Below are 24,144 nucleotides of genomic sequence, written 5' to 3' on the forward strand. Positions count from 1 at the left end.
CAATGACCCCTACATTGGAGAGACCAACACACCCTTATACAAATGCATGGCACAACATAGGAGAGCAGTTTCTTTAGGCCCAAACCAGCACTTCATTTGCATCTCAAAAAGGAAGCACATTCCTCTGAGCACAAACATGTCCAAATTCTGGCTCGCTGGTTAGAAAAGAGGTGTGAAAGAAGCCTTCTTTGTCAAACTAGAAAAACCCTCCCTGTGACGAGAAGGTCTGCGGTATGACTTATCCCAATGTACAACAATGTCCTGACATCTCTCCCCCAATGACTGCCTCATTCCACTGGAACCCCTTGGAGCCACAGTTTGTATTTCTGAGCTGGCGTTATTTATTTATGTTTTGTTAATAGTAATATTATAATTCATTTTAATCTACAAATACAATCTTCAAATCCTTTGAGTCATTATTACCTCCAGGTGGACAAACTACAGTGAAATCTAAATAGAAAAAATAGAATTGTATAACATATGTTTGTATATTTTATGTTTATATATTTATTTATCACCACACGAAGACAATGGAAAACATAGAAATGTCTTAAAAATTGTCAAACGTTCTTAACGCATCTAAAAAAGAAGAGAATAGAAATATTTCTTGCCAAGATGGGAACTCACCAGAAGTCCATTGGAGCCATGGATGGTGACACAACGAGAGAACGAGTGGTGGATAGACAGATCACTGACAGAGGTGGGGGGGTTGTAGCCTCCCCTCTCATCCACGTCGCCGTTCATATGGAAGTGGACGGGGTAGTGTCCCATGGTCTGTTGACCCATGTGCTGCAGCTCCACGCCCGATATATGAGCGGCCTTGAAACCTCGCTCTACCTGATGACGACAAAGAGGATCCATCACTTCATGACAACATATCAACAAAGTTAGAAACACTTTATGGATCGGAATAGTGGGAGAAGCTTGGTGGAGTGTTTAAAGCAGACATGTCCAAACTACGGGCCATTCGGCTTTTTTCATCCCGACCCCAAGCCTTCAACTGTTTGTGCAAACTAAATAATACTTTCTGAAATTTAGTTTTCGTCATAGTTTTTTGACTAGTCATCTAATTGGTTTCCGCTTAGTCTAGTTTTAGTCAACTAAATTTCACAACATTTTAGTAAACTAAAATTACAGTCAATGTAGTTGACTAAAATATAAAAGTAAAAAGGAAAAGGCATCGTTAAAGTTTCCTTAAAAGTGCCTTTACTTAAAAGTAGACCTTCGCTCAATGAATATATCAGTAAGTCAATCATTTCACGCTATCCTTAATTTACAAAAGCAACGTGTTAAGGGCGGTAACTAAATTATTTAATACATTATGTTGAGATTTGTAGCATAATTAATCATGGCAAGCCACTCTCACAGAGTCTGACGCTCTTTAATAACTTTATTCTGACCTGAACACATCAACAGTGCAATTCCAACATCATAGCATTCTGGGAAAAACACTCCCCCATTCTGGGGGCGCACTCACAGGCACTTTGAACATCGCAACATCTTTATGATGTGTGATCTAAATAAACAGAAAGACAAAAATGTGCTCAGTGTGCTCGGAAATCCCAGAAAATACGCTCAACTTAAATGACGTGGTGTCTTTGAACGCAACCACTCATTGCTCATAATAACACGGTTAAAGTGAGATTCAAATGTTCTGCTACTACTAAAGAGACTTTTCAGATGTGTGGTATCTTTCGGCTTGCATTACATTTTCACTTCATTTGGAGCTCTTAATACATACAAATGTACTGTATAAGACCGGGTACTGTCGTCCCTCGCCACTTTGCGCTTCGAGTGTTGTGGCTTCACTCTGTCACGGTTTTTCCAAATATATATTACTTAATAAATCATGCTGTTCCATGGTTGAACAGTATTACTAGTCAGAAAATATGCATATTTAGTACATTTTTAGTGTTTTTTTTGCCTAAACAAAGTGAGCTGGGATAGGCTCCAACATAAGCGGCATAGAAAGTGGATGGATGGATGGAAGCATTTTCAAGCACAAAAATGGCTAAATCAAGTAAAATAAAAATATAAGGCAGTCAGAAGACACATTCAAAGACACACAAGCACCAGACTTGATCGCCAGAACAACAGGCTTTTATTGCAGGTTTGAATGATGACACAAGAGGCACAAGATTCCATAACATGGGCTACTGTTGTGGCTGTAACCCACACCGAGCTCAAACTCAACTTTGAACCCCCGACATCGCTTACTGTCCTACATTGGAACACATTTATAGCAACACAAACAAGCACAAGTCTTATTTATTTCTCAAATGACTTATTTTCTGTGATTATATCAACAAAATTGGGTAAAAGGAGTGTAAAAGTGACTATAGGGGTGTTATTTCATGACTAAAGGGCTCTGATGATGTTTAAAACTGTATTTAGAAGGTCATAAACAGGTTTTCTATGCTCTAAGTATGCATTTATAAATAAGAAATAAGGGATTCTTCTTTACAGAAATTCACTTGTCATGGTCAGGTCAGGAACCAATTAACCTCAATAAAGGGATTACATTTATCTTTTTTTTAATAAAATACAGTAAAAATGGTCATGTTTCAGACATTGTTGGAAATGATGATTCATTATGATTAATTCATTTGAAAAGAATTCATTTGATTAGAATTTGTAATCATATGACTATGATTACTATGATTTACCAATAATGCCCACTTAATTACAAAGGTGGATGATAGATGTATCTCTGCACTGAAAATGAGGCAAAATAATTCAGTTATCTTCCAACTCAAATAAATGATTTTTGATTTCATGCCATTATAAAAATGTTCCGCAGAATAAACTTTGATTTGTTACTTTTCATTCTTTTTTAAGTATCTTTTTTGTTCCAAGTGGCCATCGGATGCTGTCTCGTTAACGGACTCAAAGGAATACATTTTTTACACTTTGGATTCCTTTTCCAAGTATGTTTCCTCTGGAGAGTTGCAGCACAAGACAAATGAGCAAAGTTCTGACACTGACTTAAACATCATTTGATGTGACTGTCAAATCAGCCAATACATCTCCACTTTGTGTCATACATCTGGCCTCATTCCCTAGCAAGACATTCCAGCTCAAATGAACATCTGCTACAAATACACAACATGTGACGTTTTGTCACTTTGCTTGTTGGACTGTACAAGATACATTTATCAATGTAGATTTTTTTCTGCTTGAGCTAGATAATGCTCGACAGACATAATCCCCTCCAAAGTATTGGAACATTAAGGCCAACCTCTATGTTTTTGCTGTGTCGAAAGTGCGGCCTGCAGACGATGTCACTTGAAACAATGGAGAGGATTATGAAACTTCTAAAAGAAGGTAAATCATCACGCAATGTTGCAAAAGATGTTGGTTGTTGACAGTTAACTGTGTCTAAAATCTGGACCAAGTACAGACAACATGGGAAGGTTGTTGAAGGCAAACATACTGGTAGACCAAGGAAGACGTCGAAGCATTTCAAAAAGGAAGAACATTCCTTTGAGGACAATCATGTCCAAATTCTGAACCCGTGGTTAGAAAGAGGTTAGAACTCGAAAAACCCTCCCTAAAGTGAGGAGAAGGTCTGCGGTATGACTTATCCTCTGCGTACAACAATGTCCTGACATCTCTCCCCCAAAGACTGCCTCATTCCACTGGAACCTCTTGGAGCCACGGTTTGTATTTCTGAGCTGGTGTTACTTATTTATGTTTTGTTAATAGTAATATTAATAATTAATATTAATGTACAGGTACAATCTTCAAAGTCACAGGTATAAAGTCACTTTGCTTGTTGGACTGTACAAGATCCATTTATCAATGTAGATTTTATTCTACTTGAGCTAGATAAAGCTAGAAGAAGAAGGTAAATCATCACGCAAATGTTGCATAAGATGTTAGTTGTTCACAGTCAGCTGTGTCTAAAATCTGGACGAAATACAGACAACATGGCAAAGTTGTTAAAGGCAAACATACTGGTAGACCAAGGAAGACATCAAAGCATCAAGACAAAAAAACTTCAAGCAATATGTCTTGAAAACAGAAAATGCACTCCAAAACAAATGAGGAACAAATAGAAGGAACCTGGAGTCAATGTGTGTGACCGAACTGTAAGAAAGCTCCTAAAAGAAATGGAATTTACATACAGAAAATCTAAACGAAAGCCATCATTAACACCTAAATAGAAAAAAACAAGGTTACAATGGGCTAAGGAAAAGTATTGGTGGACTGTGGATGACTGGATGAAAGTTCTATTCAGTGGTAAATCGTGAATCTGCATTGGGCAAGGTGATGATGCTGGAACGTTTGTTGGATGCTGTTCCAATGAGACTTATGAAGACGACGGCCTGAAGAAATTTCCACAGTCATTGATGATTTAGGGTTGTATGTCAGGTAAAGGCACTGGGGAGATGGCTGTCATTACATCTTCAATAAGTGCACAAGCTTACGTTGACATTTTGGACACTTTTCTTATCCCTTCAGTTGACAGGATGTTTGGGTATGATGAAATTACTTTTGAAGATGATAATGCATCTTGCCATAGAGCAGAAAAAGACACATAAGGTCAATGTCACGGCCTGCAAATAGCTCGGATCTCAATTCAATTGAAAATTTGTGGGGGAAGTTGAAGAAAATAGTTCATGACAAGGCTCCAACTTGCAAAGCTGACCCGGCAACAGCAATCAGAGAAAGATGGAGCCAGATTGATGAAGAGTACTGTTTGTCACTCATTAAGTCCATGCCTCAGAGACTGCAGGCTGTTATAAAAGCCACAGGTGGTGAAGTGTTCTTTTGTTTTTGTTTTTCATGATTCCATAATTTTTTCCGCAGAATTGAGTGATTCCATCATTTTTTCCCTCTGCTTGGTCTAAAAAAGTAACTTACTGATTACCACAATTTTTTCCTTTATTTCCTTTAGTGTTTTTTAAAGCCAGAAAGTTGCTATTTGAAATGACTTTAGTTTTGTGTCATGTCTGTCACCTGCTTTTTTCTACAAAATTAAACAACTGAATGAAGATCCTCCGAGACTGGTGATTCCATTCTTTTTGCCAGGGGTTGTAGAACTCACTGGCTACAAGGACAGCGGCACGCCACTTTACTCCTTGGAGAGCATCTTACAGGACACTGTGCTGAACCAGTTCTTTTCCTGCTTTGACCAGTGCAACAATCCTGCTTCTGCGGAGTGGGACAATGTTCCCATTTAGCTGCAACAACACTCGGTACCAGCCACCCTGCGTAGAGTCAACGCAAGAAAACCAGACGGTGTGACAGGAAACGTGAGCAGTAAGCAGAGGTCTTTCACAACCATCTTCAAACTCTCGCCACTGCAGTCTGTAGTTCCCACACCCATAATCATCAAAGACTTCTCAAAGCAAGGATGCCTTTCCTGATGACCATGACCCCTCCACACGCTTGGATGATGTCAACACCTATGTGAGGATGCCGTTTGTGAATTACAGCTCTGCATTTAATACACTTCTACCCGATAAACTGATTTCAAAGCTGAGCAAACTGGGCATCGGCATCTCACTGTGCTCCTCGATAACGCTCCTCAGGAACAAACTCCAAAATGTCAGGATGGGAATCAACACCTCCTCCATTCTCCTCCTGAACACGGGGACACCTCAGGGATGTGTCCTCAGTCACCTCCAATACTCGCTTTTCACACATGATTGTTCTCCCATTCGCGCTAGCGACACCATCGTCAACTTTGCTGATGACAACACCCTTATAGAATTGGTCAGGGTTAACGTCGAGTCAGCCTACAGGGAAGAGGTTTGACATCTCCAGTGATGGTGTGAAATCAACAACCTGCAGCTGAATACAGCCAAGACAAAAGAGATGGCCATGGGCTTAAATCCAGTAGCACAGAGCACATCGGCCTATATCAATGGAGAGGAGGTGCAGGGGGTGGAAAGCTTCAGGTTTCTTGGAGTCTACATCTCAGCAGACCTCACCTGGTCCACCAACATCTCTCATCTGGTGAGGAAAATACGTCAAGGACTGTACTTTCCTAACTCCCCCAACACCTACTGCATCTACTAAGAAACCTACTAATAAACCTCTGCAGATCCACCACCTCCTGACCTACTGCTGTATAAGTTGCTTCAGCAGATGCACTGTGGAGGACAGGAGGGACCTGCACTGCAGCAGGTGATTTGATTCACACTACCCCCCCCTCGGAGACATTTACAGTGGCAGACAGAGGAAAGCCAGAATTATCACCCTGACACTCACCACCCATACTTTACACTTCTATCTATATATATACTGTATATATACACTCCTGATCAAAATCTTAAGACCAGCTGAAAAATTGCTAATATTTGCATTTTGCACATTTGGATCTTTGTATGTACTTTATTTATCCCACAGCGGGGAAATTTACTAATCTTAATGAGGTTTTAAGTAGAGCTACAATATGCAAAAACAAGAAGGGGGAGTGAGACAAAAAGCACTTAATTCATTGAAAACAATTCAACTGAAATAGGCTGTTTATCAGCTGATCAAAAGTTTAAGACCATCACTAAAAAAAACCTCTTCAAACCAGAACAAAAAATGTTCTCAGTAGGACTCAGTAATGAGTAGCTTCACCGTTCTTGTTCGTCACTTCAAAACTTGGTTTGGGCATGCTTGATGCGAGTGTTTCCAGGAGGCTAGTGGGCTCCAAGTGGTGAAGATGGCTTCACGAAGGGCATCAACTGTCTGGAACTGATGGTCATTTTTATAAACTTCCCTTGCCATCCATCCCCAAATGTTCTCTATGGGATTTAAATGAGGGGAACATGCAGGATGGTCCAAAAGAGGGATGTTATTCTCCCTGAAGAAGTCCTTGGTCAAGCGCCCTGTGTCTTGAAGGACAACCAATCGGATCCTCCGGCTCAGCACAGGTGTGATTTTTTTGGGTCTACCACTTGACTTTTTTGTCCAATAATGCTCAGGATTTTTCAAAAAATGTAGAATGACTGTCTTACTGCGCCTCAACCTCAGCAGCAATGGAACGCTGTGAGAGGCCTTGCTTATGCAGCTCGACAATCCGACCATGTTCAAAAAGAGAAAGCTTCTTAGCTTTAGCCATCAGGAGGGCATGACAGTGTGAATGCCTGACAGAAAATGAACATTTTGAGCAGATTTTGGCTTTTATAGCCTGTGGTCTTAAACTTTTGATCAGGTGATAAAAAACCTATTTCAGTCTTCAGTACTCAGTATTCAGTAACCTATTATTTTTTTGGTTTAAATTACAAGTTCCAAATATTTTTGTCTCACTCCACCATCTTGCGTTTGCATATTGTAGCTCTACTTAAAACCTCATGAAGATCCAAATGTGCAAATGCAAATTCTAGCAATTTTTCAACTAGTCTTAAGATTTTGATCAGGAGTGTATATGCATCTGCTTTTGGCTGGGCCCCCCCCGGCCAAAATTTTGAACCTATTTTGGCGTTCAAATATTAAAGATTGCCCAACCCTGCTGTAGATCAGAACATTCTCTTTTCCCTCTCACTTAGGCCTGATGGAGACACAAAGAACAGTAGTTCATACTGCACACCACACCCTGTCTTACCTTTATATGCCCTCCAAAAGTGTCAAAGTCAAAGAACTTGCAGGCTTCGTTGCCGTAACAGCTGGGCTCCATTTCACCACGGAGTAGGATGTTACGACTTAAGAGGCCAACCTCCGCTCTCATGTCCACGCCATCCACCTCTTCACCCATGTGGATAAACACAGCTTTGCCTGTGAACACACAAACGCACACACTTAAGAGGACATGACATTCACCTGCATTTCCTGTGAATGCTTTGACAGGTCAGTGGTTATTCCTGTACAAAGCTAAAACTGGACCCTGTGAAGCAGCAATTGGCTGTGATTGATGGATTAAGGCCCTGTCCAAATGGGAACGCTCGAGATGTTTCCTTTTGGCGGGTTGAAAAAAAATTTGCGACCACACTGTCCCGGATTACTAAATAGTTGCATCCAGACGGGAACCAATCACTGGGTGAAAACAATGTAATACACAAGGCACACCTATGTGGGGCGCTGTAAACAGACAAGCAGACGGAACCACATGACACACCAAACCATAGAAGAAGCTTTCCAAGGCTCATATAGGCTCGTATAGACTTATGACAAAGTGAAATTAGATGTGCGTCATTTTAGGAGTATAATACCAGAAAATACCGGGAAAATGTCGACTGCGGTGAGTCATGACGCTCACTGGAGGAGACCCCCCAGGACACCATCCGTAGTCTCATTAGGAGCATGCCCCGACGTTGTCAGGCATGCGTACAAGCACGTGGGGGCCACACAAACTACTGAGAATCATTTTGAGTTGCTACAATGACATTTTAGCCAAATGGACCAGTGTGCTGCATCATTTTTTCACTTTCATTTTTGGGGTGTCTTTGATTTCCCCCCTCTATAGGGTGATCATTTTCATTTCTATCAAATGATGTGGCATCATTTTCTTACTAATACATCACCCACTTATTATCAGGAAAGATATTCAAGATCATTTTCCCCCCAATTTAGATCTGATGTGTTTTCGAAGTGTTCCTCTAATTTTTTTGAGCAGTTATATATATATATATATATATATATATATATATATATATATATATATTTTTTTTTTTTTGGTCTTACTGTTATCTATTATTTATTATTATTCTGATTATCATAGAAAACATGACATGGAAAGCAGGAAGTGAACAACAAGTATTGTACTAGATGTGGAATAGACGGGGGGTAGGATTAAACAAGCTTTGCTTCTTCCTACTCCTTTTGGACATGTGCAACTTTGAAAGTATGATTTATGACATGTATTCCATTGTAACCTCATGTTCAAATAAACTAATACCAAACCATTTAGTGTTGCCTTAGCATATGACTTTGCAGCTACTATCATGAATTTAATATAGTTTTCTATTGGTTTGTTAATGGATGCAATGTAAGTTCAGCAGAGCGGAAACAGAATTTCACTTTGGGAATAAATTAAGTAGAATTATTCACTCATTCTTTCTCATCATAGCACCTTTCCTTTGAGCTGGAGCCTATCCCCGCTGATTTCGGGGCAAGCAGCAGGGTACTGTTGAGTCAGACTTTGGAAAGTAAGTAGAGCACTCATACATCTCAACTCATTATGTGATACCTGTCATACAAACACTGTCTCCCATTCAAACCTCTGGGCATGACCAAAGAGATAAAGTCGGGTATAAGATTGTAGAGCTGCACAAGACTAGAATGGACTACAATACAAGAACTTGAAGAAGAAGCTTGGTGAGAAAGAAAGCACTATTGGTACAATCATTGATAAGTGGAAGAAATCCAAGGTAACAGTCAATCACCCCCGCTCTGGAGCTCCATGGAGGATTTCACCTGGTGGTTGATGATTTCAAGGGAGTTGGGAGCACAGCCAGCAAAAAAAGCATTAGTAAGACACTTTGTTGTAATGGATTAAGATCGACAAGAAGCATATACAGACCCAGATGAAAACACCTGAATGACTCACACAAGGCTTGGGAGATTGTGATGTGCTGACATAACACCAAAATGGAGGTCTTTGCATGCATCAAGTGCACTCAGCAGAGAAATGGTGAATATGAGCCCAACAACAGCATCCCTACTGTCTGATTTAGGGATGCTGGACTCACTAAAATCCCTCCAGAGATGTGTGCAACCCTGATGAGAAACCAAAAGAAACCTCTATCTCAGGGGTGTCCAAAGTGCGGGCTGGGGCCATTTTCAGCGTGGGGCTGTTTTTTTTTTTTTTTTATGTAATCTAACAACAAAAAACAAACAACAAACAACAGCAAAAGTGGGAAATTCAGCAGTCATTTTACAAGAATAAAGTTAAACTATAAAGAGGAAAAAGTTGTAGTCTAACAAGAAAAAGTCATATTTTCATAAAGATAACGTCATAATAAATTTTGGCAACATTAAGTTGAATATTAAAGAGAAAGTAAGTTTTTTTTAAAGTCATAATATTATGAGCAACAAACAAAACAACAAATAAATTTCAATTTTTGGAAAATTAGGTTTTGTAAAATGTTATAATGTTACAAGAATGAACCAAGTCATAATTACGAGAAGAAAATGTACAAGAAGAAAGTTGAAATATTGAAATACTTGGAAAAAACCCCCAACAACAACAGAAATGAACGGCTGTCATTTTGTAAAGACAAAATATTGAGAAAAAAAGTATCATTTTAATGAGAAAGAAGTTTCAATTTGTCAAGAATAAAAAATTATGTCATTTTAGTTGCAGAGTTGAAATATCAAAGAAAAAAGGTGTTTTTTTTAAAGACATTATGAAAAAAAACAAAAAACAAAATAAAGCTGTAATTTCTGGAAAATAAGTTTGGGGAAAAGTTATAATAATATGGGAATAAAGACAAAATATTATGACAATAAATTCAGAATATTATGAGAAGAAAATTTTGGAAGACTATTTCAGAAGAAAGTTCAAATATATTGGAAAAAAACCTGTACAAATGGGGAAAAAAAAGCCAACAGTGATACTAATATTATGCTTTTTCACACAATGCTGATGCAGTTTTTTCTTGAAGTCCAGTGGTTTGAAAAAGTGTTTGCTCCATACCTGAGTTCTTATTTTTTGCATGTTTGTCACACTTAAATGTTTCAGATCATCAAACACATTTAAATATTAGTCAATGACAACATAACTGAACACAAAATGCAGTTTTTAAATCTAAATCCAAATCTACATGGCCCTGTGTGAAAAAGTGATTGCTCCCCCTGTTAAAACATAACTTAACTGAGATTAATTGAGATCTATCAATCTGGAAAAGGTTATAAAGTCATTTCTAAAGCTTTGTGATTCCAGCAAACAACAGTGAGAGCCATTATCCACAAACAAAAACATGGAACCTTCCCAGGAGTGGCCGACCAACCAAAATTACCCCAAGACGATCCATCCAAGAGGTCACAAAAGACCCCACAACAACATCCAAAGATGGTGTGAAAGTGTTTGCCCCTTTCCTGATTTCTTATTGTTTTGCATGTTTGTCACACTTAAATGTTTCAGATCATCAAACAAATTAAAATATTAGTCAATGACAACAAAAAAAATTGAACTGAAGGTCTCACTTGCCTCAGTTAAGGTCAGTGATCGTAAGAAAGACACTGGGCAAAAATGGCCTGCATGGCAGAGGTCCGAGACCCAAACCACTGCTGAACAAAAAGAACACTAAGGCTCGTCTCAATTTTGCCAGAAAACATACTGATGATTACCAAGACTTTTGGGAAAATACTTTGTACTTTGTACTAATTGTGGTCTCTGGAGACAAAACTTTAACTTTTTTGGAACGTGTGTGTCCCATTACATCTGGCGTAAAAGTAACGCAGCATTTCAGAAAAAGAACATCATACCAACAGTAAAATAACCTGGTGGTAGTGTGATGGTCTGGGGCTGTTTTGCTGCTTCAGGACCTGGAAGACTTGCTGTGATAAATGGAACCATGAATTCTGTCTACCAAAAAAATCCTGAAAGAGAATGTCCGGCCATCTGTTCATGACCTGAATCTGCAATAAACTTAAGTTCTGCAACAGGACAATAATCCAAAACACACCAGTCCACCTCTGAATGGCTGAAAAAAAACAAATGAAGACTTTGGAGTGGCCTTGTCAAAGTCCAGACCTGAATCCTATTGAGATGCTTTGGCATGACCTGAAAAAAGCGGTTAATGCTGGAAAACCCTCCAATGTGGCTGAATTACAACACTTCTGCAAAGATGAGTGGGCTAAAATTCCTCCACAGCGCTGTAAGAGACTCATTGCCAGTTATCGCAAATGCTTGATTGTAATTGTTGCTGCTAAGGGTGGCCCAACCAGTTATTAGGCTTAGGGGGCAATCACTTTTTACACAGGGCCATGTAGGTTTGTCTTTTTTTCTCCCTTAACAATAAAAAGTTTCATTTAAAACCGGCATTTTGTGTTCAGTTGTGTTGTCATTGACTAATATTTAAATTTGTTTGATGATCTGAAACATTTAAGTGTGACAAACATGCAAGAAAAAAAAAAACAAATCAGGAAGGAGGCTTTTATTTACCTCGTGAGTTTAGCGCTGTATTTAACTGCTGTTTACATCCCACCACGAGCTAACAACGCTAACGCACTAGGCCTCCTGCATGACATCATTGATAAACACGAGACCAAACACCCAGACGCTGTATTTATTATATCTGGCGATTTCAACCACTGTACCCTCAGGACTGTCCTCCCCAAATATTACCAGTATGTGAGCTTTCCCACAAGGGAAAATAACATCCTGGACCAAGTCTACAGCAACATGAAAGGTGCTTTGAAGGCTGTTCCAAGACCCCACTTTGGAAAGGCTGACCACATCTCTATATTCCTTTATCCAACATACAGACAACTTCTCAAACAAGCTCCCCCTGTACGTATAGCAGTTAAAGTGTGGAATGAAGAAACTGATCAAGTACTTCAGGACTGCTTTGGCTGCACAAACTGGGATGTGTTTAAAACTGCAGCGGGGAGGGAAGATTGTACTGTTGATTTGGATGAATATGCTTCTGCTGTTACTGGCTACATTTGCACATGCATAGAGACTGTTACCACCACCAAGTATTACAGAAAATACCCTAACCAAAAACAGTGGATGAACTGTGATGTAAGGGCTAAGCTACGTGCTCGTTCGACTGCATTTGTCATGGGCACCGCTGATGACTACAAAAAGGCCAGATATGACCTGAGAAGGTCCATACGAGAGGCCAAAAAACAGTACAGACAGAAGCTGGAGGGCTACTATTCCACCTCAGACCCTCGGCGCATGTGGGCGGGGCTCCAGCACATCACAGACTATCGACAGCGGAGTAGTGTAGCCACGTCCAGCCAAACCACACTTCCTGATGAGCTGAATGAGTTCTATGCCCGCTTTGACACCCAAACTCCTGATGAGCAGAGAGGGTGGCTGAACCTGGGGAGCACACAGGACTCACCTCTCATGGTGACATCAGCTGATGTGCGCAGGGTTCTGAACAAAACAAACCCATGAAAAGCAGCAGGCCCAGACAACATCTCAGGACGTGCACTTCGGGTTTGCTCATCAGAGCTAGCTGATGTGCTTGCTGACATATTTAACCTGTCGCTTGCACAAGCATCTGTACCGACATGCTTTAAGTCCACCACCATAGTGCCCGTACCCAAGAAGAGCAACGTGACCTGCTTGAATGACTATCGCCCTATAGCACTCACTCCTATTGTTATGAAGTGCTTTGAAAGAATAGTCATGACGCACATCAAAAAGAGCATCCCGGTGGCAACTGTGGACCCTCTACAGTTTGCATATCGCCAGAACCGGTCCACGGATGATGCAGTCAACACTGCCATCCACACAGCCCTTTCTCACCTACAGGGCCAGGACACATATGTCAGAATGCTATTTATAGACTATAGCTCTGCTTTTAATACAGTCAGCCCCCACAAACTCACAGATAAGCTCCTCACACTTGGCCTGTCTCCCTCCCTCTGTAACTGGGTGTTTAACTTTCTCACAGGCAGACCCCAGTCAGTCAGAGTCCACAACCGCACATCCAGCTCAAGAATTGTGAGCACTGGGACCCCACAGGGGTGTGTGCTGAGTCCGCTCCTCTACACGCTCTTCACCTACGATTGCGTGGCCTCCCAGAACAACACCAGCATCATTAAATTTGCGGATGACACTACAGTCATCGGACTGATCACTGGTGGTGTTGAAACATCATACAGAAGAGAGGTGGCGGACCTCATAGCTTGGTGTCGTGCTAACAATCTCCTTCTCAATACAGATAAGACTAAAGAGATGATCATCGACCCAAGAACAAGGGAAAAGGAGCCGCATAGACCCCTGTTTATTGATGAGACTGAGGTGGAGAGGGTGAAAACCTTCAAGTTCCTTGGCACACACATCAGCGAGGACCTCACCTGGTCTCACAACACCCAACAAATTCTCCCAAAGGAGACTGTACTTCCTGAGAAGACTGAGGAAATTTGGCATGTCCACCACAATCCTGAGTTGCTTCTACAGATGCACTATGGAAAGTGTCCTTACCGCCTCCATCACTGTTTGGTACGGTAACTGTACAACACGTGATAGGAAGGCACTCCAGCGGGTGATCAAGACCTCACAGAACATTGTTGGGGCAGCCCTCCCCTCACTGCAAGACATTTATAAATCTAGAGTCCTATGCAGAACACACAACCTCATCAAGGACAGCACACATCCACAACACTCATTATTCACACTCCTACCGTCAGGCAGACGCTACAGGAGTTTGAAGTCCAGGACCACAAGGCTGGCAAACAGCTTTTACCCACAGGCCATCAGGCTTCTCAACGAAGCACTCACACACGCCGCATGCAACACACACTCATAGCACTTTATTTATTTATTACTTATTTATTTGTATGAATGTCTCTTCTTTTTGTTGCTGCTTAATTTATTGGTATATATGTTTATGTTTCTTATGTTCTTATTCTTTCTTGTGTTTTCTTTCTTTTCTTGGGAGAATGAACAGAATAAGATTTTCATTGCATGGTATTACTGCTGTTTTACCATGCACATGACAATAAAACTCTCTTGAATCTTGAATCTTGAATCTTGATGCTGGGAAAAGTTTGGACACCGCTGCTCTATCAAATACTAATTCATTGATAAACTTGACTTAATTCTGTATCTCTCTGTTACAGTAAATCTACAATAAAATGATGGGCTGTTCTTTGGGATCAAATACTTACTTTTCCCACTGTATGTATGAGGAATATAGCTGACTGGACTTGATCCAATAACGCTGCATTCATCAAACCAGGTCCAAACAAACTTGGTAGCAACCACAAGGACTAATAAAACCTCATTAAACCTGTCAACACCTGACGCACGTCTAACTTTGGCACACACGGTTGTTACATAGATCACTGCAAGCTATCTTTAATTCTCTCTGATCCATGTCCATATTTTGCAACAGTCAAAAACAAGCAACCTCCTGCTCATGCAAAACCTGAGGAGCTTTGGAGTCATGGTGTGTTCAAAAATCTGGTGCTGCAAGTAGCAAAAGACAGTAGGAAATGAATAAATGAGTAAAACGGGAGGAGAGACCAGAGTGAGTTCAGTAATATTTAAAAATATTGTAAATCAAGCCCTGGGAACCATCATTGAATGAACTGGTTAGTGAAGAGATGTCAGCAAGTACTGTACTTAATAGTATGTGTGCACATTATCTCTTGCTATCTCTGACTCATGTTCGTATTTGAATCGTCTGACAAAGCAGACCTGAATTACAGTAATCCCTCACCAAATTTCAGAGCTTTGCTATATCACGGTTTTTAAAAAATCTATAAATTAATATATTGTGCTGTTTTATACATTTATGGCTGAATGCTGCCAATTAGTATTCACAAAATATGCATATTTGTTCATAAATTAAGCATTTTTATGCATAAAAATGTCTAAATTAAGTAAACTACAAATATAAAGGAATTTAGAAGACGCATTCAAAAATGTTGTGATGTTATGTAGTATTCTACACTGCTCACTTTGTGTAGTAATCTTATTCTAATGTTGGATGAGACACACAAGCACCAGACTTGATCGTCGAAACAACAGGCTTTTATTGTAGGCTTGAATGATCTCACAACAGGTGCAATAATCCCTAACGCAGGCTACTGTTGCGACCGTAACCCACGCCAAATTCAAACTCAACTGGGTTTCAATGCAGTATTATCCTTGTGGTTGTTGATATTACTTTGCCCTTTCCATCAGGGTCTTTATAGCCATCACAGACATTTACTCATGTAGTCCTGTTTGTTTCTGTTGATGTGTTATTGTTGTCACAATTGTTGTTGTTGCTGTTGTCCTTGTCTCTCTCTTTTTTGTCCCCCTTTTGTCCCCCCGCACCCCCCTCTCTCTGTTTTGTTTCTATCCCCTCCTGCTCCGGTCCGGCCGCTCGAAATTTGCATAACAACAAAACTTCAAAGTCTAATAACTTCTGTATAACAGGGGAAGTGCATCTCACACTTTTCCCTGGCAGAGCAAATCTGTTGAGCATGTTTTTAGATGCATTTAGATCAACAATACTATCTGCCCTAATGGCTGGACAGGACAAAAAAAACAAACACACTCAACACTGAACCTCCAATATCACTTCCTGTCCGGTCCTCAGTTCCCCTTTCACCGGAACATATTTACAGTAACAGACCCGAGCTTGAGTCTTATTTATGTCTTATTTTTTTTTATTATGTACCATACTGGATAATATGAGCGTGAGGGTGATTAGGTGTGTTATTTCATGTCAAGAGGGCTGTAATAAATTTACAGTATATTTCATTTATAATTAAGGAATGCTAATTCACCAGTTAACTACGATAAACGAGGGATTACTGTAGTCATATTGGAGTATAAATGCAAACGTGATGATGAAGGTAACAAAATACGTCCTGTGCATGCTGAGTTTCACATACAGTATTGAATGTTTCAATCAGCATGAATAGACCTATTTAGAGACACATCCAGGATACATGCTGAGTCTTTTCCTTGGACTTGAGTCAATCCAAACACCTTTCTCTGACTCCATCACAGTACTCCAAGTTGTTTCAATTTGGCCTGCATCAAACTCAAAACATCCACATTTACACAGTCAAAGCCATGCCTTGGTAAAGTGTATGGAATGTGGCATTGCGTTGACTTTTTGGAATATTTTCTTTAGAAGAGATGTTATTTTGAAGGCAGCATGTGATGCACCAAAATTTAGGACGACATCTGGGATAGCAACAGTTAAGGTTAGGCCTTAGAGTGGTGTGAAAGTGTTGGCCCCCTTCCTGATTTCTTATTGTTTTGCATGTTTGTCACACTTAAATGTTTCAGATCATCAAACAAATTGAAATATTAGTCAATGACAACACAACTGAACACAAAAAGCAGTTTTTTAATGAAACTTTTTAAAATGAAGGGAGAAAAAAAATCAAAACCTACATGGCCCTGTGTGAAACAGTGATTGCCCCCTAAACCTAATAACTGGTTGGGCCACCCTTAGTAGCAACAATTGCAATCAAGCGTTGAGTCTCTTACAGCGCTATGGAGGAATTTTGTTCCACTCATCTTTTCAGAATTGTTGTAATTCAGCCACATTGGAGGGTTTTCCAGCATGAACCGACTTTTTAAGGACATGCCAGCATCTCAGTAGGATTCAGATCAGGACTTTTGACTAGGCCACTCCAAAGTCTTCATTTTGTTTTTCTTCAGCCATTCAGAGGTGGACTTGCTGGTGTGTTTTGGATCATTGTCCTGCTGCAGAACCCAAGTTCGTTTCATCTTGAGGTCACGGACAGATGGCAGAACATTCTCCTTCAGAATTTTTTGGTAGACAGCAGAATTCATGGTTCCATTTATCACAGCAAGTCTTCCAGGTCCTGAAGCACCAAAACAGACCCAAAAGCCCCATCACACTACCACCACCATATTTTACTGATGTTCTTTTTCTGAAATGCGGCATACTTTTACGCCAGATGTAATCGGACGCACACCTTCCAAAAAGTTAAACTTTTGTCTCGTCAGACCACAGAGTATTTTCCCAAAGGTCTTGGGGATTATGAAGATGTTTTCTAAGTGCCCAGTGTCTTAATTATGGTGGAGTCATGATCACTGACCTAAACTGAGGTAAGTGAGGCCTGCAGTTCCATTTTTTGTTGTTGTCATTGACTAATGTTTAATTTGTTCGATGATCTGAAACATTTAAGTGTGACAAACATGCAAAAAAATAAGAAATCAGGAAGGGGCAAACACTTTGTCACACTACTGTAGATATGGAGTACATTTTGTCCCGTGCAGAGAAAATTGGAAAGGCACACAGCAACGCTGAAGTGATTTCAATCCGACCTCTCCTTGCGTTGAAGTACTGTGCTACGCTTTAGAACACATTGTATTTCATTAGTTTGCCTAACATAATCCCTGTAAGTGTCAGGCCTTCAAAGCGAGAATGAATACACATGTGTCGTCTCCACAAAGTACCTGAACGGAAGAACAGTTCTCCCTCGGTCATGAATCCTGGGCCCCATTTTTTGACGCTCAACTATTTCTCAGCCCATTCACTTTCTATGCTCTTGTGTGCCCTTGTGTGCTTTTGTACTCTACTTTTGCTGCTGTAAACTTGGAATTTCCCCTTGTGGGACTAATAAAGGCATATCATATATTATATCTTATATCTTAAACCATTCCAACATCACACAATGGCAAGCTATTGACAAATTCCGAAAAATTCAGACATTTTCCGTAATTACACATTTTCAGCAACAACGATCCCGCTGAAAATGAATGGACAAGTACTATATTTCTAAACCGGGGTATATGAGGGGTCTTAAAGAGTTTTAAATTGAAAATCCAACAAAGTGAAACCTTGCTTAGTGTCGTTAATTCGTTCCAGAAGGTTCGACTCTTATCTGAATCGGACGCTAACCAAATTAAATTTTCCTCATAAGAAATGTAAATCTAATTAATCTGTTCCAGCAAGCAAAAAGTTAACACAAAATCCAATTTCTACTGTTACAATTATAGTTTTACATGCAGAAAACAATTCAAAATGCATATAAATGATGAATAAAAGGAATAAATGAACATTTAAGGTTACTTTTACCTTCTTTGAAGACGTGACCAAAGACATAATGTGTCAGCAAGATTAACACCTTCCTCTTCAACACCATGTTCCTGTTTTTCCATGAGTTATATCTTCCATTCAGTACTGTGTCTCAGGTCAATAAGCCAAAATGGAGACAAAGAAAGTTGCAAGTGCCAGAATTTTGATCAAGAAGTTGAGAAACACTATTGAATTAAAAAAATAACTCATGACAAAACAGGAAGATGGTGTTGAAGAGGAAGGTGTTGATCTCACTGCCACTTTGTCTTTGGCAACCATCACATCTTCAATGAAGGTAAAAGTAAACAAATGTTCATTTATACTTTTCATTCATCATTTATATGCATTCAGAATTGTTTTATGCATGTAAAATCGAATTGTAAAACTATAAAAATTGGTGTTGTGTTAACGTTTTTGAGACATCAGACAGGCAACAAATCTGACTTCTGGTTCTGGAAGTCATTTTGTTCGCAAGCTGATAGGATGCTAACAAGGACGCTTTGTGATAAAAATACATTAAGAATAGAGTTGGACTCATGCAGTGTATTAATAACACGACAAGATGTGCACCATATTGTATGCTAACCGGAAAATGTACACAAACCGAGGCATACATTTTCAACATCAATGAAGAGCATGCTAAAACCTGGGGCAGACGCTAGCCTAGGTTTCACTGTATTTGTAATTTAAAGCCTTAAAATGTCAAAACCTCTCTTAAAATCTAATAAAATGTTTTTAATGAATGAAAAAGGCGCACCAGAGGCAAAACGGTTGGCTGAATGGGAGAGAGCATTCAGGCTGTGAAGTGCTCACTTGAAGGTCATTTTATAGATGATATCGCCATAATGAAACATAGGAAGTATGGTCATCTTCACCAGAGTATGTTTGGCAGAGAGATTGAAAGAGGCCTTATGATGGTTGAGAAACCCCAATCTGGCTTTAACCTTGGCCTGCAGGTTATTGATGTGAAACTTGAAAGAAAGTGAGTGGTCCAACCTGAGACCCAGGTATTTGTGGGAGCTGACAAACTCCAATTCTGAGCCGTCAGAACTGGTAACGTTGGGGGGGCCAGTGACATTGTTTTTCCGATGAAATAACAAACATTTGTTCTTTGAATTGAGATACAGGTGAAGGTTGTGAAAAGACTAATCAATGGAAGTGAGACTGAGTTGGAGGGTGGATACAACAGAGTCAGTCAAGCGCCAGATTAATACAGTAGATGATGGTATCACCCAGGAGGCATTGATAACCTTGGTCACATCATTTATGTAGATGGAGAACAAGGTTGGGCCTAAGATGCAACCTTGAGGCACACCTTTAGAGACGCAAAATGATTCAGATGCAATATTTTCTGACTTCATGCACTGCACATAGGCGTAGCTTGCAAACCAGCTGATGCAACTCTTGGACAGGCTGATGGTAGAGAGCCTAAGTAAGAGAATGTAAGTAAGAGAATCTCCTTAATCAAAGGCCTTCGCCATATCTAAGAAAGCAGCTATGCAGACCTGTTTATTGGTTTATTGTCTTTGGAGGTGATGACATCATTCAGGACCTTAAGTGTAGCAGTGATGCATCCATGGCCAGTTCTGAACCCTGACTGCAGACCTGACAGGATATGGTTGGAGTTACTGTAGGTGTTTGTCTTACAAAACTCTTTCAAAGGCTTAAATTTGACTTGTAGAAACCTGCAGAGACCCTGTGAACCGATTCAAACCCTTCCAAAATGAAAATATTCAGCTTAATCAGGACATTCAGGCTGGTGAGCAGAACATCCCCAAAATTCCAATTTATCCAAAAATTACACATTTTCCGGAACACCAATTCCTTTTCATCTTAATCATTTTTACTACTTACACATTTCCCAACTGATTCCAACTATTCCAACAGCAAAAAATTCAACTCATTCAAAACATTCAGGCTCTCTGTTTTTAACATTCCATAATTTTCCAGGTTTTCAGAATTCCACATTTTCTGCTCCAAAATTCCCATTGAATGAATGTCATATTTCTACACATCTCAATCCATTCAAACCATCCCAGCATCAAAACATTCAGGCTAACCCATACTTCCCACACCCACTTTTCCCATAGCAGATAATGAATACCTGACGGGATAGCAGAGGTACTTGCGGTCATGGTCAGAGCACAGGCATTCCTCTGTGGAGACTGGTAGCTCTTTTTGTTGGGTTTGGCTGATGAATCAGAGGGTCTCTCTCTATGAACCAAATGGGGGGAACAACTGCTGGAAGGGAGCCAGTTGACTGCCCTTCAGCCACTAAACCTTCCTACTGCTTTTTGTCTGACATTTCTTCCTTGGTGCATTTGTACAAAATAACTTTCCTATTCATGTCTCTGCTGTGTGTATGTAGAATGTTCAATGTAACATTGCGTGTGTGACGTCCAGGGCGTCCCTGCAGTGTGGACATCCGTACACATACATAAACACTCCTCATCAGAACTTTAAGAACAGTTGAAAAACAGCAAGAATTTACATTTTCCACAGTTGGATCTTCAGGAGGTTCGAAATAGGGCTTCAAAATGAAAAAACAAGAAATGGGAGTGAGATAAAAAAGCAATTTATTGCAAAAATAGGCTGTTAATCAGCTGATAAAAAGTTTAAGTTTAAAAAAGGAACTCCCCTAAAATAGAAATAAATAAAAAAAAAAAATCAGTAATGAGTAGCTGCGCCATTCTTGTTCATCACCACAAAAATGTGTTTGGGCATGCTTGATGCCAGTGTTTCCAGGAGGCTAGTGGGAATGTTGCTCCAGGTGGTGAAGATGGCTGCATGGAGGCCATCCACTGTCTGGAACTGATGTCAATTTTTGTAAACTTTCCTTGCCATCCATCCCCGACAGTGCAAAATGTAAATTTTTCAACTGGTGTTGAAATTTTGATCAGGAGCGTATACATGAAAATGCTTAATTGGGGCAAAAACAAAACTTAAATTAATAACAGGCTGTATTCAACCATGAAACAGCATGATTTGTCAATGAATATATTTTTGAAAAAACATAATAGAGTGAAGCCACAAAATTCAAAGTGGCAAAGGACTGTAATTGTGTAATATATGCATTTTTGCCTATATGTACAAACTTTAGGGATATCGTGTATTTTGCACTCCATTGATGGCAACGTTTTCCCACTACCAATCAGTATCCACATTTACATATACTTCATCCTCTCTGTATGAGCACCATTAAGGCTGTACTTTAAAAGATGAGTTAAATAAGTAAGCAGTGATTGTAAAGTTTCTGCAGTATTTTGGGGGAGTACAACAGTACGATAAAAGATTTTGTGTGAAGATGTTGTTCTTTTTCTGTGTTTTTTTTTTTAAACACAATTGACAGAAGACATTTCTGAAAACAAAAATCAAACGCACACACACCACTGCACACACTTCTGGGTATCCTGTAATATTTCATCTTGACACCATCATTGAAATATGCTTCTTTCATCTAAGGTCAACAATGTGATTATTGCTATCCAATATGTGTTGCAATCTTTTAAAGCAAAATCACCTTGATAAGGTGAAACAAGTCATTAATTGCTTCCACAACGTCTGCAATGACATTCATAGCCAAAAGTCAATTTAAACCTCAAAACTATTGACGCTTTATCGCCGGTCAGGGTTTTCTCACCTTGAACTTTAACTTGGTTGGGTTTGCAAGCAGGGCACGGCAGGAGGTGAAACTCTTCCGTCTGGTGCATGCTGTAGTCAGTACTGGCCACCACCACCTGATCTCTAGGTTGCCATCCCACTGGCCGGTCAGCAAGCTCCAAAATGGTGCTGTTGGACAACAGGTCAATGGAGATGGACGCCTGAGGACGAACTACAGAACGGGAGATTGAGAGTTAGCAACTGTTATTTTGTAACATCTATCGGGTCATCTCATTCAAAAGACCAACGAACGGGAATCAAATAGAGCACACCTAAGAGACTAGGTTTACATGTACTAACAAAGTCGGATTCCCAGAATAGTTGTGTCTCTCCATTTTTCACACTTGTATATGAAGGACAGTGTTCCCTCGCTCTATCGCGGTTCACCTTTTGCGGATTCGCTATTTTGTGAGGGGGGTTTTGTGCTTTTTTTTTTATAACAGCGTATGAACGCTGTTACAGGCCAAACTTGGCCCTTTAAGAAGAATTGCATTTTGGAAGTTGAGTGTCTATCTCGTCCCTCGTCTGTCTGCACCACGCATTGTTTTCTGCGTCCTGATTAGCTGTAGACCATTGTCAATCCATCTCGTTCGTGCCATCCTGCCACGTCTCCCGTGTCATCACTAACTTGCTTGCTTGTTAGCTTGTAAATGAATCTTTGGTTGGTCTGCAACAATATGTTATTGCAAAGGTACAAAAACGCTACAGTACAGCGGAACGGCGCCAGGACGAAAAGGCAAGGTCACATGAGTGAAATATGTGTGAGTGATTTAATAATTTCTTTAAGGTTGATCATTAAATGAAGGTGTGAACTTTTTTGAGAGTGTTTAAACGAGAAAAATGTGAGAAAATGTTTTTGCCTGTCTGAGAAAAGTGTATACAGTGTATGGTGAAGGGTTTTACAGCCCTCATTTAGGCAAAAAGTAGGTACAATTTGTTTAAATATGCTTATTTTTTGACCAATAATAGGCCATATTCACCCAAACAAAACAGCATGATTTATCCATCCATCTGTTTTCTATGCCGCTTATCCTCATTAGGGTTGAGAGGGTATTCTGGAACCTATCCTAGCTGACTTTGTCCCAGTCCAGGGTACACGACCAGTCCAGTCGCAGGGCACATATAGACATTCAAGCTAACATTCATTCCTATGAACAATTTACCAATTACCAATTTCCAATTACCAGTCACCAATTACCTAACATACATATGGAGATTCAAACCCAGGTCTTGACCCTGACTGTGTGGCCACGATGGTAACCACTCGGCCACCGTGCGGCCATCATGATTTATTAATTATATACTTTCAAAAAAATATATATATATATATATGTATATATATATATATACATATATATACTTGAAAAATATACTTAAAACCCGTGACAGAGTGAAGCCGCAAAATTCGAAGCGCAAAGTGGCGAGGGATTACTGTAATATACTGAAAACAGAAAAGATGTAAGGGTCTTTGTAATTTTCTTTTCATACTCATTTAGTAAAATTACAACTTTATTTTGTTTAAAACACTTTTAAAAAATAAAATATTTATTCTTTCATACAATGTTCCCTCGGGGCCGCACGGTGGTCTAGTGGTTAGCATGTTGGCCACACAGTCACAGTCAGAAGATCGGGAGGACCTGGCTTCGAATCTCCATTGGGCATTTCTGTGTGGAGCATGGTGGCCGCACAGTCAGGATGCGGCCACCTCAGGCCTGGGTTTGAATCTCCACTTGGACATCTCTGTGTAGAGTTTGCATGTTCTCCCTGTGCGTGTGTGTGTTTGAACAAAAAAAAACATGTTTGTTTTGTTCAAACATATTGCGCCTGTCGTCATACTTTCCTCCTTCCTTCCTCCTTCCGTAATGGC

General features: G+C 39.9%; 1 protein-coding gene across 5 annotated transcripts in view; it reads right to left on the minus strand.

Annotated features, from left to right (window-relative positions):
- LOC129178688 (cell migration-inducing and hyaluronan-binding protein-like) overlaps positions 1-24,144 on the minus strand; it is a 182,743-nt gene that overhangs the window by 42,478 nt on the left and 116,121 nt on the right. For all 5 annotated transcript variants that reach the window (XM_054771148.1, XM_054771150.1, XM_054771151.1 and 2 more), the window contains 3 exons: positions 22,258-22,449; positions 7,544-7,713; positions 628-837 (listed from right to left, as the gene is read on the minus strand). In XM_054771148.1, the coding sequence (XP_054627123.1) occupies positions 628-837; positions 7,544-7,713; positions 22,258-22,449 (572 nt within the window). The remainder of the gene's footprint in view (positions 1-627; positions 838-7,543; positions 7,714-22,257; positions 22,450-24,144) is intronic.

This window comes from Dunckerocampus dactyliophorus, chromosome 3, assembly GCF_027744805.1.
Source record: "Dunckerocampus dactyliophorus isolate RoL2022-P2 chromosome 3, RoL_Ddac_1.1, whole genome shotgun sequence".
NCBI lineage: Eukaryota > Metazoa > Chordata > Actinopteri > Syngnathiformes > Syngnathidae > Dunckerocampus > Dunckerocampus dactyliophorus.